General features: G+C 45.9%; 1 protein-coding gene across 1 annotated transcript in view; it reads left to right on the top strand.

The window, feature by feature from the left end:
* The first annotated feature begins 8,835 nt into the window (after positions 1 to 8,835).
* USP22 (ubiquitin specific peptidase 22) overlaps positions 8,836 to 17,426 on the top strand; it is a 45,445-nt gene continuing 36,854 nt past the window's right edge. Inside the window, exon 1 of the mRNA XM_058703135.1 lies at positions 8,836 to 9,231. Coding sequence (XP_058559118.1) covers positions 9,061 to 9,231 — 171 coding nt within the window. The 5' untranslated portion in view covers positions 8,836 to 9,060. The remainder of the gene's footprint in view (positions 9,232 to 17,426) is intronic.

The raw sequence follows: 17,426 nt of genomic DNA, 5'->3' as shown, positions 1-17,426 counted from the left end.
GAGACACAGAATCTGAAACAGGCTCCAGGCTCTGAGCTGTCAGCTCAGAGCCCGACGCGGGGCTCGAACCCACGGACCGCGAGATCGTGACCTGGCTGAAGTCGGACGCTTAACCGACTGAGCCACCCAGGCGCCCCCACTTTTCTTATTTTAATGCGAGGCTTTAAAACATCTTGTATTGAGGTGGAATTCACGTAACATAAGATTAGCCATTTCGAAGTGTACAATTCGGCAACATTAAGTGCATTCATACTGCTGTGCAACCACCTTCACCGTCTGGTTCCAGAACACTTTCATGCTTCCAGATAGAAACCCCATTCCCATTAAGCAGTCGCTCCCCACTCTTCCCTCCTTGCAGCCCCTGGAAACCACTAATCTGCCTCCTACCTCTATGGATTTCCGGACATTTCACAGAGATGAAATCATACAATATGCGGTCTTTTGTGTCTGGCCTTTTCCCCTTAGCATAAGGTTTCAGGCTTCGACAATGTTTTACGTGTGTCAGAACTTCACGCCTCTTTATAGCTGAGTAATGGGCCATTGGATAGATGCACCACAATTTTTTGACTGGACTATTCCTGTGTTGATGGGCTCTGGGTCGTTTCAAGGACCAAGCTTTGATTCTGCGTGACGTGTTGGACATTGCTCTGAGCGGAGGACAGGACCCAGGGGTGCCTGTTCCGACAGCATCCCCCGACTGCTGCAGGAGGGTGGACAGGGAGGGACACCCGTTGGGGTTGAGAGCGATCATCCAGGGACGAGATGGTGGGGGACTGGTCCAGAGCAGAGGTGCTGGCCGGCCCTCCTTCTGGACATGGCGGTCTGGAGGCCACAAGGGGAAGGGGGATTGAGGGCGGGGTGGGCACCCTGCAGACAAGCCCTCTCACCCTGTCTGTAAGCCCTCCTTCTGTGGCCAGCTCTGCTTGCTGTCTTGCCAGGTCTCTAACACGCCGGAATGCCACCTGGGTGTGGAGGAGAGAGAGGTCTTCTTCGTCCAGTAGGAGCAGTGGAGGAAATGAAAAACAGAACTTTTTATCATCCAAACAGGAAAACTCTGGGGACTGAAAAGCACATCTGGAGGATAGAAATAAGGGCCTCGGGCGCCAGCCCCCATCCCAGGGCCAGCTGAATCACCTGACTTGAGTGGTAAGGGGCGGCCCCAGCGTGGCCCTCCTCCTCCCGTGCTCTGCAAACACTTACCCGCTCCCCAGCTGCCACCTGGACTGAGACGACCCTGGAAGGATCCACCACATCGCAGCCCTCACAGGACTCAACTTTGCAGTCTGCTCAGCTCAGCTCTCATCATCCTTGGGCCTCAGGCATCCCGATACCAGAGGGGAAGGCACCCCACATGAGTGACTCCCTTATGGCTCCCCGCAGAGGTGACTAACGAGTGGTCTTCCCATCCTGTCGGCACATCCTAGGTCACTCGTCCCTTGGCAAAACTTAGGAGCCCAGCACAAAAAGTAGTTACATGATGGCCGGATCCCGCTTCACGCCGAGGAAGACTTCTTGGTGTCCTACTATCCAAGTGTCAAGGACTCCCTGAGAAGGACTGCAGGGGATGGGGGGCTGGAAGTTTCCAGGGAAGCGATCTCCTGCCCAGTTGCCACTAGCGTGGACAACTTCCGTGCTAGAGCCTCGGAAAGCGTGAGGTTTGCCGAATTTGGCCTTGACGGACACGCTCTTCCTCTTAGCCCCCCCCACTCATGGGTTGGGGAGGCAGCCACTCATTCCTCCTCCCTGTCTTTCCAGAAGCTCATGGGCAGTCTACATTTGTTTTATTATGGGACAATAGTGGAATTAACAGGAAGTATGAAAATCAGACGGGGACTCATTTCTGGTCCGCCACGCAGGCAGAGCAGCAGGGCACAATGGGAAGACTTTGGCTTTGGGGATTGGACGGCATGTGACCTTGGGCAGGTGGTCGAACTTGTCTAGTCCCGGTCCCTTCTCTAATGGGGGGGTTAATATCACCCCCCTGCAGGATGCTGGCTCTCACATGACCAGTATGATGCCTGACACACAGTAGGGATATAATCAGTGCTTTAGTGGTGTTGATATTTACTTTTGTATGAGCCCATCTGGTCTGTGTCTCTGTACTTCCAAATCGTGCAGTAAGTATGGTGATTGGGCCAAATGCGTGACTCAGATCTACCATATGCTGGGCGTTGTCCCAAATTCTTTGCTCGGTGTAACTCATTCATTTAATCCTCACAACAGGTCCTCGAGGTGGCTGCTATTGTCACCCCCATGGCACAAATAGGGAAACTGAGGCACAATTAACTTGTTGGAAGTCACACACCCGTAAGTACTGGAGACAGGGTTGAACCCAGGCGGTCTGGCCCCAGACCTCTGCTCTTATCCTCTATGCTCTGCCGCCTGTGCTCAGGAGAGAATGAGAAGTGGGGACAGAGACAGGTCGGGATGGAAGCCCAGAGGGTAGGCAGCAAGGTGATGGGGGCTGTAAATGAGACAAAGGTTGTCTGGTCCAAGCACGCAATGACCCCTAAATGTGCCTTGATGGGCACTCACACGCGCACACACATACCTCCTTCCTTGGGAGGAGGCAGGGGAGTCTTGGGCACTTTAGGGAAGAGTATGTGGCCAGCCCAGCACTGAGCTGTCCCCTCCCTCGCCGACTGCAATGCCTCATCAGTTTTCGCTGCATGCCAGAGACAGGCAGAAACGCCTTGTCAGGGACCACAGAGATGACACGGAGACAGGAGTACAAAATGGCAGGGAGAAAGGCAGCGAGGAGAGACAGAGAGAGAGGGGAGGCATCGGTGGCTCTGTAAAGGAAGAGCCATTGTCCCTCTCTCGTCCCTTGGCAACGGACATGGTTGCTAGGCTGCAGAGCATCCAGCCCAGCTCGCTACGTGTTCAGATTGCTAAAGGGTCGCCTTCCTGGTCAGAGGCAGCTCAAGACTCAGCACGAGGTGGTCCCATCACCAGAGCCTAGAGACCAGCCAGGGGCTGCAGTTTGCTTTGGGGCCTCCTCAGCAGGCTGGTAAGTGACAGAACACAGTGGTCAAAAAAGCATTTCTCACTAATAAAACATTCATCAGGTTCCGAAACAGGGTGTTGCAATTTCTGACACAGAATGTCATATTTTGCCCCTTGCAGAGATGCATATGTACTCCTAGCTATTGTAGAAAAATCTTTCTTCTCCCCTTTCTTCTACACAGAAGGGATTTTAATAGCCAGGCTATTTCAAGAGGCCCCAGTTTGCTGGGCAAACCAGCAAGATTTTCATTTTGTAAAACTGAATTAGCAACAAAACAACAGAATGATAAGGGGCAATGAGGCTGCAAGGCTGTGGCCAGAGCCACATGCTTACGGACTGCAGGACTCCATTCACATTTCATTCCATGCAAAGGACACACTCCACATTCGCTGTGACCTTGAGAGGGTGACTTAAGTTCCTTTGAGGCTCAGTTTACTTATTCCTAAAAAACGAGATCAAACCACTTTCCTCATAGGGCTATGACAAAGGTCAAGTGAGATAATATGTGTATTATCCCTTTGAAACCTATAAAGGATGACACATAAGGATGGTGATATTTTTCTTCTCCGCTGTTTTTCCTGTTACCGGAAAACACTGTCCCGGGTGATTAGGGCAATCTCTAATTTGGCAACACATTTGTGCAATCAGCACGACTATTTAGAAGTATTATCCAAGGCTTGGAAACAGAGTAAAAGATGGCTGCATGACATTGAATGTGCCAGACATGATCTGTTCTCTAAGGAAACGTAGCTCTGCTTAACCTACTATTTAATCAATTAGGAACCAGACATTTTACAATTCTCGAAACTTGAAAATTAATGATAGACAGCAGGAAGGTATGATGATGTTCTTTTATGACCAGGAGAAAAGACTACCCCAAAGCTTGCAGTTGCACTTTCTTAGACAACAGTGGTTCTCAGGGTGTTGTTCCCGGACCAGCAGCATCGGCACCAGGTGGGAATGTATAAGAAATGAAGTTTCTCAGGCTCCACTCTAGGGGAGTCACAAACTCTAGGGGTGAAGCCCAGCATCCCAAGTTTCCTCTGTTATACGCTCCAGTTTGAGAACCACTGCTTAGGACAGTAACCGAGTTTTAAAGCAATAATTAGAAAATCTTATTTTATCATTCCCTTTTTTCCACTGATTATCAAAATCCCATTTTCCCATGTCATCTTTTGACCTATGTCTTCCTGTTGCTCCCTTGTTAATAAGTTAAATACAACTTTGGCGTTGCTATTTTTGTTGTTGTTGCCATTGTTAAATTGAGATAGAACTGACATATAGCATTATATTAGTTTTTGGTGTACAACGTAGTGATTTGACATAAATATATATATTGCAGAGTGAGTACAATAATGTCTCATTAATGTCCATCACCGTTCAAATTTGCCTATCACCCATCCCCATCTTTGGCCACTGCCAATTTAACCTTTGCATCAGTGAGTTTGGGTTTTTTGGTTTTCTGTTGTATTTTAAATGTTAGCATAGGTTTTTAAAAAAAGTTTATTATTTTTGAGAGAGAAGGAGAGAGCACAAGCAGGGGAGGAGCAGAGAGAGAGGGAGACAGAGAATCCAAAGCGGGCTGCGTGCTGTCAGCACAGAGAGCCTGACGCAGGGCTCAAACTCACAAACCGCCGTGGGATCATGACCTCTGCCCAAGTCTGACGCTTAACCGACTGAGCCACTCAGACACTGCTGTTTTCTGTTTGTTTTTTTTTATTCCACATATAAGTGAGATCATTCGGTATTTGTCTTTTCTGACTTCTTTCATGTAGCATAATGCCCTCAGGGTCCATCCACGTTATGAATTTCCTTTTTTATGGCTGAATAATATTCCATTGACCACAGTAGAGAAAATGTGTTGTGTCTATAAAAACACAATGGAATGTTATTCAGCTATAAAAAGAAATCCTGCCATTTGCAATACCTAAGTATCTTTCAGTACTTTCAAAACATTGTTCCTTTGTTCTCCAGTATATAATGTCTTGTTTTTCTCTAGCAGCTATCAAGATTTGTTCTTGGGGCACCTGAGTGGCTCAGTCAGTTAAGCGTCCAACTCTTGATTTAGGCTCAGGTCATGATCTCACAGTTGTGGGTTTGAGCCGGGCGTCAGGCTCTGTGCTGTTGGCATGGAGCCTGCTTGGGATTCTCTCTCTCTGCCCCTCCCCTGCTCAGACTCTGTCTCTCAAAATAAATAAATAAAATTAAAAAAAAGAGATTTGTCCTTTGTTATTTTATTTTTAGTAAACCATGTTGTGCCTAGACATGTTTTCTTCACACGTATTCTACTTGGGATTCAATGGCAGTTTAGAATTTGTACATTTATATCCTTCACCAAACTGGGGAAAATTTCTGCTATTACTTCCTCAAATATATTTTCACTCTCATAGTCTCTCCCCACTCCTTCTGGGACTTGAATTACACATATGTTAGTCCTTTTGATATTGTCTCACAGGTCTGTGAGGCTCTGTTCAGTTTTTCAATATTTTTTCCTTGTTCCGATTGGATCATTTCAATTCATCTATTTTCTTTATTTTTATTTTTTTAATGTTTATTTATTTTTGAGAGAGAAAGAGAGACAGTGTGAGTGGGGAAGGGGCAGAGAGAGAGGGAAACACAGAATCTGAAGCAGGCTCCGGTCTCTGAGCTGTCAGCACAGAGCCCGATGCAGGGCTTGAACTCATGAGCCGTGAGATCATGACCTGGACCCAAGTTGGATGCTTAACCAACTGAACCACCCAGGCAGCCCTCCTTTGATCTATTTTCAAGTTTCCTTACTTTCCTATGTCATTCCTATTCTGGTCTTAAGCCCTATTGGCGACCTTTTTATTGGAGATACCGTATACTTCAGTTCCAGGACTTCCATTCGGTTTTATATATAGGTTGTATTTCCTGAGGCTATTTCCTATCTTTTCATTCATTTCAAGGATATTGTCCTTTCCTTCACAAAGCAGTTATCATAGCCATTTTGTTCACCTCTGTCTTATCTCTTGAAAATGAATTGTATTTTCATATTTTTCTTCATATGTCAAATCATTTTGAATCATATCCTGAATGTTATAAATGGTATATTGTTTTCAGTATGGATTTTGTCATGTACCTCCAAAGAGAGTAGCTATTTTTGTTTCAGCTGGCACTAATTTAGAATTTAACTATTCCTTAGGTGGCAGCTTAAATCTCTGCTTGCTTTTTTTTTGTTCTATTTGGGCTGTTTGGAATTTGCCTCAGCCATGAATGGCTAAGTGGTCAACTAGATACTTAGACATAGTTTACACATAGACTCTGGGGCTCCCCTTCTCTCTCTCCTCACTTTTCAGTGGTTTGGTTGGTCTGTACTCTGTTCTCCGCTTCCTCAGTCAAGAAAGAGGGGAGCCTTCTATCAGAGTTTCAGCCTCCCTGTTTGGGTTCCTCCGAGTGTAGCCTGCACTCAATGTATAAACCATACAAAACAGGTTACTTCCTTTGGGCAGGTCCCAAACCTCTCACTTTGGTTCACTCTCCAACGCTTTCAGGTGTTTGGTGTTTGTTTTCGTATTGTTTCCAGAGATCATAGTTGCCATCTGAGGGACGGTTAGATCATCTTGGAAACATATTTCCATGGGTGTTTTACATTTCTTTAAATTTGAAAACAAAAAAAACAGATACAGAAAGTAACATTTTAGACCACGGTAGTCTCATGGGTGGTGGGCAATACTGTTGAAGGCAAATCTCTCAACATGTCATTTATTTTATTTTACTTATTTATTTTTGAGAGAGAGAGAGAGAGACAGAGCATGAGTGAGGGAGGGGCAGAGAGAGGGGGAGACACAGAATCCGAAGCAGCTCCAGGCTCTGAGCTGTCAGTGCAGAGCCCCACGCCAGGCTCGAACTTACGGACCTGGACCGTGAGATCATGACCTGAGCAGAAGTCAGGCGCTTAACTGACTGAGCCACCTGGGTGCCCCCCCCCCCCGTTTTTAACATGTTGTTTATTTGTTTTTAACATGTTGTTTATTTTTAAAAACGGCCAACTCCTATGTCTCCTTCTACACTTATGCAAGGGCATACTAAACATTTCGGATCCCCTCCACTATGTCTGGGCAGGATTAGGGTGAGAGGTGTTTTGGAGTGTTTTCATACCTGGACTTTCCTTTATCTCTGCAATTTCATACTATTGTAATTGCCTGCTAATATTGCTATTTATTCCACTACATTGTGGGATTCTTCTTTTTTTTTAATGAAATATAGTTGACACACAATGTCCTACATTAGTTACAGGTAACTAATTCCACATTCCGGCATAGTAATTCCACAACTCTGTACATTATGCTATGCTCACCACAGGTAGCTACCATCGGTCACTATACAGCCCTATACATACCATTGACTGTATTCCCTATGCTGTACCTTTCATCCCTGTGACTTATTCCATAACTGGAAGCTGTACCTCCCAATCCCCTTCACCCCTTTTTGCCCATCCCCCCATCTCCCACTCCCCTCTAGCAAACACAAGATTGTTCTCTGTATTCACCGGACTGTTTCTGCTTTGTTCAGTCTGTTTTTTAGATTCCACATATAAGTGAAATCATACGATATTTGTCTGATTTATTTCACTTAGCATAATACTCTCTAGGTCCCTACATGTTATCGCAAATGGCAAGCTCTTAATCTTTTTTATGGCCAAGTAATACTATATTGTGTATACGTACCACATCTTTATCTATTCATGTACCAATTGACACTTGGGTTGCTTCCATATCTTGTCTATTATAAACAGTGCTACAATAAGCAAAGGGGTGCAGATATCCTCCAGATAGTGTTATTTTCTTTGGGTAAATACCCAGTTGTGGATTTACCATCTCATGTAGTATTTCCATGTTACATGTTTAGTGTTTTTAATGTTTTCCAGTGGCTTCATCAATTTACATACCAATGTGGAATTTTTTTCTTACTGAAGTGTAATTCACATAAAGTGTTATATTAGTTTCTCAGTGCTCATCACTATAAGTGTACTCCTAATCCCCTTTATTTCACCCATGCCCACCCCCTGCCCAAGCCCCCACCCCAGTCCCCCGTCAGGCAGCCACCAGCTTGTTCTGTTTTGAAGAGTCTAGGTTTTCTTTTTTCCTTCGTTCATTTGTTTTGTTTCTTCAATTCCGCGTAAGTGAAATCATAGCATCCATTGTGGGATTCTCAAAGTAGAATATGATCTGAATCATTTCAATGCCCGGCAACTGCCAGACAGGGTACAAAGATGGGAGAGGCCTGAGGAGTCCTAGATGAGGGACTCCAACTGCGAACAAAACTGACAGCGAACCAAGGAGTACGGCCTGGGGTGGGAAAGCCCAGGCTGGGGCTTGGCACGGAGCCGGAGGCCAGGGGAGACTGCGTGGATTTGCAAGGCCCAGCCCGTGGCTCCGCCTCTTTGCGGCAGAGCTCAGGCCGGTGCAAACCGGTTCAGTGCCCCGACGGACACACCGCAGCACCCAAGCCTCCGCTCGCCCCCTCCTCCCTAGTTCTCCTTGGGAGACGGGGAGTGGCAAGTGGCCAGCTTGGCCAGAGGCAGCTCTGAACCAGGCGGCCTGGGCTGACAGCTAACGACAACCACCGCTGGCGCTGCGGGGAGACCTGCGAGCCGGCGTGTAGGCGGGGGGCCGGCCCCCGTCGGCTCCGTGCCCCGCCGTCCACTCTGGCGCGGACTACCCCGGAGCCTGCGGGCTCGGGAGGCGGAGGGGGGGCGGGGCGGGCCCGGGAGCGGCCGGAGCCTGCGCAGTGCGGCGCCCGCGCCCGGCGGGGGATGACGTAACCTCCGCCTGCGGCCTCCGCGCCCCGCCCCGCGCCGCGCTCCGCGAACCGGGCGAGCGCTGCGCGGGCGGCGCCTGGCTGGCCACCGCCTCCCCCCTTGGCGTCCGCGCAGCCGGGTCTTTGTCCGCCGGCCCCGCGGCCGCCCGCGCTTTGTTCACGGCGCCCGTCTCCCGCCGGCCGGGGCGCGCCGCCGAGCAGCCCCCCGCGTCGCGCTGGCGTCGTCCTCGTCCCCCTCGCCGCCCCCCGCGCGCGGCCGGGCCTTGCCCCCCATGGTCTCCCGACCGGAGCCGGAGAGCGAGGCCATGGACGCGGAGCTGGTGGTGACGCCGCCGGGCTGTTCGCACCTGAGCAGCTTCAAGGTGGACAACTGGAAGCAGAACCTGCGGGCCATCTACCAGTGCTTCGTGTGGAGCGGCACGGCGGAGGCCCGCAAGCGCAAGGTGCGACCCCCTCTCCCCCCGGAAAACTGCGGGCTGCGCTGGGGGCCGGAGGAGACCCGTCGTGCTGCAGCGCTGCCCGGCGAGGTGGTTGTGATGGGGCTTTTGGGCCCTGTTGGGGGCGAAGAGAAGGAAGGGAGGGCTTGCTAGTTTCTTGCGGACCCCTTTGGGCGGCGTTCGCAGGCGGCGGGGGGGGGGGGGGGTAGGCCGCTTCTCCTTTCCAATTCCCCCCCACCCTCCCTCCGCCCCCTCCCTCCCGCGCCCTATTTTCCCCTCCCCCACCTTCCTCCGCCCCTCCGCTGCGCGGGTGGGGACGGAGCAGGGGCGGGGTTTGGGGCGTGTCCAGTTCCGGGGGTGGGTGAGTGCAGATCTGGGAACCGGGAGGTTTTCTCTTCCAGGGTTGCGGTGGAAGCTTGGTCCCTAGGAAGCAGGTGTCCCACGTTCCAGCGCTGGGCCTCACCCGGGAATCTTCCAGGGCGGGGGAGGGTTCGGGGGGGGGGTGGGGGCAGTGAAGAAAACGTAAGACAAAGAAAACTAAAAGGGGACAAAGACTCCGGGGACTGTTGGGTGGCCTGCTGTGGGCCAGCTGCTTGCCACCATTTTGGGCTCTAGAAGGAGTGTGCATCAAAGCTTACCTGGGTCAGGGAAACGGAACCACGTGTCGGGATCGGGAGTTGTTAGGGTGAAGCTACAATTGTCTTGGTGCCTGGGCAAAACACCTCACCGGCTCCCGGGTCCGCAGGAACGACTGTAGGGAAATGGCAACGCCCCGCCTCATTTCAGATTTGGACGTGGGTGGAGGGAATGACCGTTGGGAATGGAGCAAGTCAAGCCAGTGTTCAGACCTATATCCGGGAGAGCCACTTCGTTATCAGCACGGTTGTGGTTTGGAGAACCGCTTGTAGCTACGGAGGAATGGATTTACAAGAAAAGATCGGTCTGTTGGGAAGGTGGGAGAGTGGCGTGCCTTCTCGTTAAGAGGCTTTAGTCAGAAACTGATCGCCTCCAGTGACATGTTGAAGAAATTACATTTTTAGCGTTATATTTTTCAGATGTATGTCCTGTTAGGCTTATTAATGATTTGGAAATTGGAAAATAACGGCATTCTTATCTGAATAACCTTGGTACAGCGTGACGCGATTTTGCATATTAGGAAGGTTGAGAGGTGTATTAGGTTCCACCTTGAATAGCTTTTTGGTGTGGTGGTGGGGGGGGAGGGGGAACTAACATCCCCTGAGATTGTAGGGAATGTTAAGCACCGGTTTTATTTCTTTTTAACAGTAACGGTGTTGGGAAGCATTACCTCTGAGAATGAACTAAAATCGGAAATGATTTCTATTAGGATCAGAGTGAGATTCTTGCTAATGGAATTATATGCTTTTAAAAAAATAGCCTGGTTGAAACCATCGGTCTTCAGGTGATTGTATTGTTACCGCCGCATATTAGTTCATTGGTTGGGGTTTATATGATCTCTGTAAGATTCTTCTCCATATTGGATTAAGTAAGGAATCCCCTGCTTTTTGCTTTTTTCTTCTCTTTCGCCCCACCCCTGTAATATTTTAACAAAAAATTTTTGTTTAACAGTCCAGTTTAACACATCATTAACTTTGTCTCATTTCCTAAAGGAAGGAATCACTGTGTGTGTGTGTGTGTGTGTGTGTGTGTGCGCGCGCGCGCGCGCGCGTGCGCGCACTGTGTTTTGGATTAACCTTTAATGTCAGCTGCTTAGTTTGAAAGCTGTTGAAGCACATCTTTGTTTGTTGTTCACTAGTAAGAACTCGAGCTACAGACAGGTAAGAGGTGGTGATAAATACTCTCAAACTTCAGATCTGTCAGTGTTGGCAATACTTTTTGGTAGTATACCAGCGAGGAATCTTAATGTCCTTCATCTTTTATGCTCCAGACTTGGTGGGGGGGGGGGGGGGGGGGCGGGGCGGTATTTTGTATCTTTTGGGTCCTATATAACTGCATTTCTAGCACTCTCTAGTGGCCCAGCCAAGGAAGAGTTGGTTTGACAAATCCTTTAACCCAGACCATTATTAGCAATGAACAATACACATTTGTCTGTCTGTGTGGGATTCTCAGCAGATCTGTAGGCTTAGTATATTTTTGGTTTTAACAATATGAAGTTTCCTACTAAAATATTTCAATTTAAGTTATAATATCTGTAAATAAAGTGCCTTTTGAGGTTGAAGTCGCAGCTGCAGCGTAACCATAGAAACGCAGCCCTGGATGCAAAGAGAGAACTTTAAGTAGAAGCGTTAATGGTTTTTGTATCCAACTTTGATTCTTCTTTTGATAGGCACAGAGTGAGAAGAACATGATCAGATTTGATAACTTTCTATCCAATTTCGGCTTGGTTTGCAGTAAGACTTACCTACTACGGAATGTAAAACTGTTCCCACCATTCAGGACTCAGTGCTACCACAGTGGACTCTGCATTTCTGGCATGTGTTAAATATAGCACATGTCTTACCGTTAGGGTTTTTGTGTGTGAAAAAGAAACTGGCAATAAAAACGTCAAGAATTTACAGTGCTGCTGGTTATTATGACTTAACATAGTCTACGTTTTATTTTGAATACGTGGACCCTTGGGAGAACAGGTAATATGTTTTAAAGACCCCTCTCTTTTTTGAACGACTTCTGTGACTAAAATTTTCCAGCCGCTTGTCCTCAAAACACAGCCCTCTTTGTAGCTGTAGTAAATTCTCTTATCAAATATACTTTGCCACAAGGGAAGAAGAGTTGTCAAACATACTGTGAGTATTTTGGATTATTATGGATACTGGTTTAATTTGGTCAGTAATCTGGACAGGAAACTGCTTTGGAAGGCTTCCGAGGCACAAAATTTGGGGCCTAGAGCAACCAGCTCTTTGGGGTAGAAATTCTTAGGGAAATATTTTGTTTGAGAAAGGGGCTGGAGAGAAGGAAACTTACCTAGCAAATGAAAACACCTGTCATTTGTTCTGTTTCTACATTTGTGGTCTTTCACACCACCATTTAGATGTGGAATAGGTACCCTCTGGAAGAAAGTGGAATGATTCCCTAATTGTTAGACCTCTCATTTTCTCTTCAGTCCAGAGTCAACTCGGATCCCTGGGTTTCTATCTTGAGGAATTGAAATCAGAATTGTCAAAACCCGTTAAATAGTAGGTATCACATAGTAAGATAATAAATATCTGCTTTAAATTGTAGAGTATTTGTGGATGCCTAATGATAATTCCTACACATAGGGTAGTTAGAGCCTGAACATATATAAAAGAATGCGTAAATAATTCTAGATGCTTAATTGTTGGTAAGTTTTACTGAGGAAGGTTAAAATTCATGAATCTGTGTATTTTAAAAAAACAGAAGTGACCACGTGAACATGTTCTTAATGTGTAAAAATAAAACACCTTCCGGGCTTATTGAATATGTAAGGTGAGTCATTTCTGGCTCCAGACAATATGTTTGATGCCTGGGTCTTTCAAATTTTTTAAAAATTATAAACACGTGTGTACATATAAAGCAAAGCTACACGTTTTTATTTATGTAAATATACATGCTGTGTATCTTGGTTCCTTTTTTCACTTGTTGCCCATAAATCTGTTGAGCCGTGCAGTTAATACTCCATTGAGTGGAAATAGCATTGTGTATTTCCCCCATTTTTTCAAGCTTTCAATTTGGAGAATTTACCAAGAATTTGTAAAACTTAAACCTGGTAATCAGTTTAAAGAAGGAATAATCTTAGGCAAGACATTTTTATGTTTTTGTTTGCTGAGATACTGAAACGTGATTTGTCTACTTGACATCAAACCTGAGATGCGTGTAAAAAAGTGCACTTTTGGGGCGCCTGGGTGGCTCAGGCAGTTATGCCGCTGACTTAGGCTCAGGTCATGATCTCATTGGTTTGTGAGTTCGAGCCCTGCGTTGGATTCTGTGCTGACAGCTCGGAGCCTGGAGCCTGCTTTGGATTCTGTGTCTCCCTCTTTCTCTGCTCCTCCTCTGCTCACGCTCTGTCTCTCAAAAATAAATAAACATTAAAATTTTTTTTAAAAATTAAAAGTGCACTTTTGTTTATGGAAAAAAATGGGGAGGGAGGTAGCTAAAAGGAAACATATAAAAACAATGTGCAGCAAAAGTTGAGGGTAGTAGTTTTTAGAGTAAAAGTGGAGTGCCCTTTCATTTTGAATCTTTACAAAGCAACAATATAGATTGCTAGCCTGTGGACACTTGCTTACAATGAGAGTAGCTCTTACAGTCAGTGTTGTAGAAGTGTGGCTCAGGAGGTAGGAAATGGTCTTACTTATCTTGAGTGGTACTTTTGCCCTGTGTGTTAGGAAAAGATGTGCTGTAGGACTCAACACTGGTCCTCTCTTTATCAGTGCTGCTTTAGTCCTGGAGTCTGAGATCCGAGTGAATCTCTAGTACTTGAACTTTTTAATAGAAATCATCATTGGGGAATAACAGTTCTGCTGTTACTGGCTTAGACAGACTACATGGGGTGACAGGACACACTGGGAGGTCATAAACCGGGCGCTGGCCCCACCAGTGAAACAGATTAGTCCTCACTGACTCAGCCAGGCACTTAAACGTGATGGTGAGAAAGCCACTAAGCCCTTTGTTTTTGAACTTTTTAAGTTCAGTTCATTTGTTGGATATGTCTTTTTTTTTTTTTTTAAGTAAAGTTTTTTCTTTTCAAATTTTATTGCTTTGAGGAATTCACTTTTGCTTTATTTATCGATGCCGTGGATCTTTCAAATCCTTACAACAAAACACTATACAGTTCCTACGAAGCAGGGGACAAGTCATTGCAAGTAAAAGATCCAAAGCAGAAAAAAATTTTCCTTTTGAGATGCTTGTAGATTGCCATGCCGTTGTGAAAAATAATACAGAGAGGTCCCTGCACCCTTTACCTAGTTGCCCCCAAAGGTAATATCTTGCAAACTATAATAAAATATTAACAATCAGGATACCTCTGTGATGTAATCCGCCTATTTTATTCAGATTCTCCCCCTCCCATGTCCCTGATTGTTAACATCTTAGTTGCGATGGTACAATTTGTCACGACTAATGACCAAGCTTGATAGGTTGTTACTAACTAGAAATCATACTTTATTCAGATCTCATTAATTTTTCCCTGATCTCCTTTTTCTTTCTCAGAATCCCACCAGGATCCCACAGTACATTTAGTTGTCATGTCTCCTTAGGCTCCTCTGGCTTGTGACGTCTGCTCAGACGGTCCTTGTGTTTGATGACCTTTGCAGTTTTGGGGGCATATTGCTCAGGTATCTTCTAGGATGCCCCTCGATTGGGGCTTGTCTGATGTTTTTCTCATGGTTCTTAGTTGTGGTTACAGGTTTGGGGAAGACCAAGTTCTGTCAGAGGTGATGCGGTCAACATGACTTAACACTGTTGGTGGTGAACTTGACCACAGGGCTGTCAGGCTGCTCTTCTGTGAAGTGGCTCCTTCCCTCCTTTCCCTACTGTCCTCTTTGGAACAGAGTCACTCTGCACATGTCCACTTGAGGAGTGGATGCCTCCTTGAGGCCAGAATATCTATAGAAATTATTTGGAAATTTTATATAGGAAATATTTGTACTTTCTTGTTCCTTTAGTATTTATTCCACCACGTGTATCAGTATGGACTCAGGGATGTTTTATACTATGGGTTATAATCCAGTGCTCTGTTTTGTTGCTCAGGCTGTTCCAGCTTTAGCCAGTGAGAGTTCTTCCGGTTGTCTTCTGTGTCACTTTGACATACCCTCACCAATTTTTGGTCGGTTGGTGGTGGTTTTTGAGGGCATCCGTCCTTTCTGGTACCGTCAGACTTTCTAGGTTTATGTTGCATATTTTGCGCCCCGGTCTTAGAATCTGCCATTTCTCCAAGGAGTCCTAGTTCCTTTTTTTGGAGAATAGAGTTAGAATATATGGTTTGGGCAGTGGCTGTGCTTGTTGGTACCAATGTTGTGGCTTCTCAACCCTCGGGGGACAGAGCTAAGAAACAGCTCTGAATTGGCTGGCATACACTAATTCACGTACACACAAGTCTGTGGTTATTCACCTCCACTCCTATTAAACTATACCTGAGTTTGTAGTGATGTCTCCCAACTCTAATCCTGTACCACATGGGTCATTCTAGTCTTCCCCTTTCACTTATCTGTAACTTCTCTGTCCAACATAGGAAGTTATCAACCATCCGTGTACTTATCTGTTTAATTTCAGTGTACATGTATAGGGGGCAAGGGTAGGCCACCCCCAAATATGACACTTTGACATATTGTTTATTTTTAACTAAAAGTTCCTTGGGGCGCCTGGGTGGCTCAGTCGGTTAAGCGGCCGACTTCGGCTCAGGTCATGATCTCACGGTCCGTGAGTTTAAGCCCCGCGTTGGGCTCTGTGCTGACAGCTCGGAGCCTGGAGCCTGTTTCGGATTCTGTGTCTCCCTCTCTCTGACCCTCCCCCGTTCATGCTCTGTCTCTCTCTGTCTCAAAAATAAATAAACGTTAAAAAAAAAAAATTAAAAAAAAAAAAAGTTCCTTAAAAATCGCCTATGCAAGAACATTCTGATCCTCCTTTGTCTCCAGAAAGCAGGAAATAAATCTTCCATGTCGAAAGGTACCCTCTTTGTACCAGGAGCTAAAGAGACATCTTTATGGTCAGAGGTGGGGAATTTAGAACCAAAAAGGCTGAACAACCTTTGTTACTTTTTACCAATTTACTACCCCAGCCCAGATTCTGTGTGGAATTCCTTCTTAATTGAAGCTCCTGAACATAAGTTTTTGTCCTGTCAATTCCTCTCAGATGTATTGTTTCTTTGTCTAAAAAGAACTACCAGTCTTTTTTCATTTCTTTGGGTCTTAATTTCAGTATTGGGTCTCCGTGTGCACATAAGTGAATTTTTTTTTCTTCTGTTAATATGTCTCGTGTCGATTTAAATCTTAGACCAGCTGGAAGAATCTTAAAGGGTAGAGGGAAATTTTTCCCCTTTAATAGTGGTTTCAGAATTGTTAATCTGCCCCCCCCCCCCCCCACCTTTGAGAAGCATCGTTAGGGTTAGGTATGGCTCCTTTGGGCTATAGTTTCACACTCTCCACTCATTTCCAAGGTATTTAGGCAACTTGCCCCACACCAGTTACATTGGAGTTATAGCATACATTTATTTGTAACAATCAGATTCTTTTGTCATAACCACACTCCATCCTGACACCCTCTGACTGCCTAATTGTGCCTTAAAAGTTCACTGATTTCTCATTATGATGATAGTACTTTATATTTACATAGTATTTTATATTTTGTAAAGCATTTTTTCATATATAAATTCGTTTTGGTTTTGTTACTCGTGATACACTTTTTTTTTTTTTTTTTTTACTCATGATACATTTTTTTTTAGGTAGGCTTGGCAGGTAAGTCTCCTGATCTATCCAAGGGCACTGAGAGTGAACATCAAGTCTGAACCTTCAAATTAGATTAGTTTGAGTGTGGAGTTCATATTCCCCCTTAATTTATTCTGGAATGTTTTCCAGTATTCCCAAGTATACTCTAATCTCAGCAAAACACAGACCTGATAACCAGCCCACGTTGTCACCTGTTTGCAACTGATTAGGACCCCCTTCTTCGAGTTCAGTAATTTGTTAAAATGGTTCACAAAACTCAGGGAAACATTTACTCATGTTTACTAGATTATTTTAAAAGATACTCCAGAGGGTGCAGATGAAGAGGTGCTTAGGATGGGGTCCGGGAGGGTCCTGGGCACACGAGGGTCCTGGATCCCGGGAGGGTCTCAGGGGAGGGTGCTTCACCCTCCCAGGGCGTGGGTGCATCAATCAACACACATGCCCTCTGAACCCTTTCTGTTAGCATTTTTATGAAGGCTTCATTCATAACGATCAGTTAAGGTATGATCGATCAAGCAGGCGTTGATCAAATCATTACACAGACATGATTGATCAAATCATTGGCCCGTTGGTGGAGGTTGGGGTAGGACTGAAAGTTCCAGCCCTCTGATCACACTGTTGGTTCCCTAACATCCAGACCCCACCCTGAGGCTCTCCCTGAGCTTTATCCCCTCATTAAGATAACTTACTGGTTGAAAGGGACTTGTTTCAATAACAAAAGACACCCTTTTCAATCTCATCACTTAAACATTCCAAGGGGTTTAGGAGCTCTGTGCTTGGAACTTTGAAGGAAGACCAGAATACAGTATGTATTTTCTTATA

The sequence above is a fragment of the Neofelis nebulosa genome, chromosome 16 (genome assembly GCF_028018385.1).
Source record: "Neofelis nebulosa isolate mNeoNeb1 chromosome 16, mNeoNeb1.pri, whole genome shotgun sequence".
Taxonomy (NCBI): Eukaryota; Metazoa; Chordata; class Mammalia; order Carnivora; family Felidae; genus Neofelis; species Neofelis nebulosa.
Note: the sequence above shows the minus strand (reverse complement) of the source record. Positions and strands in the feature narration are given on the sequence as shown.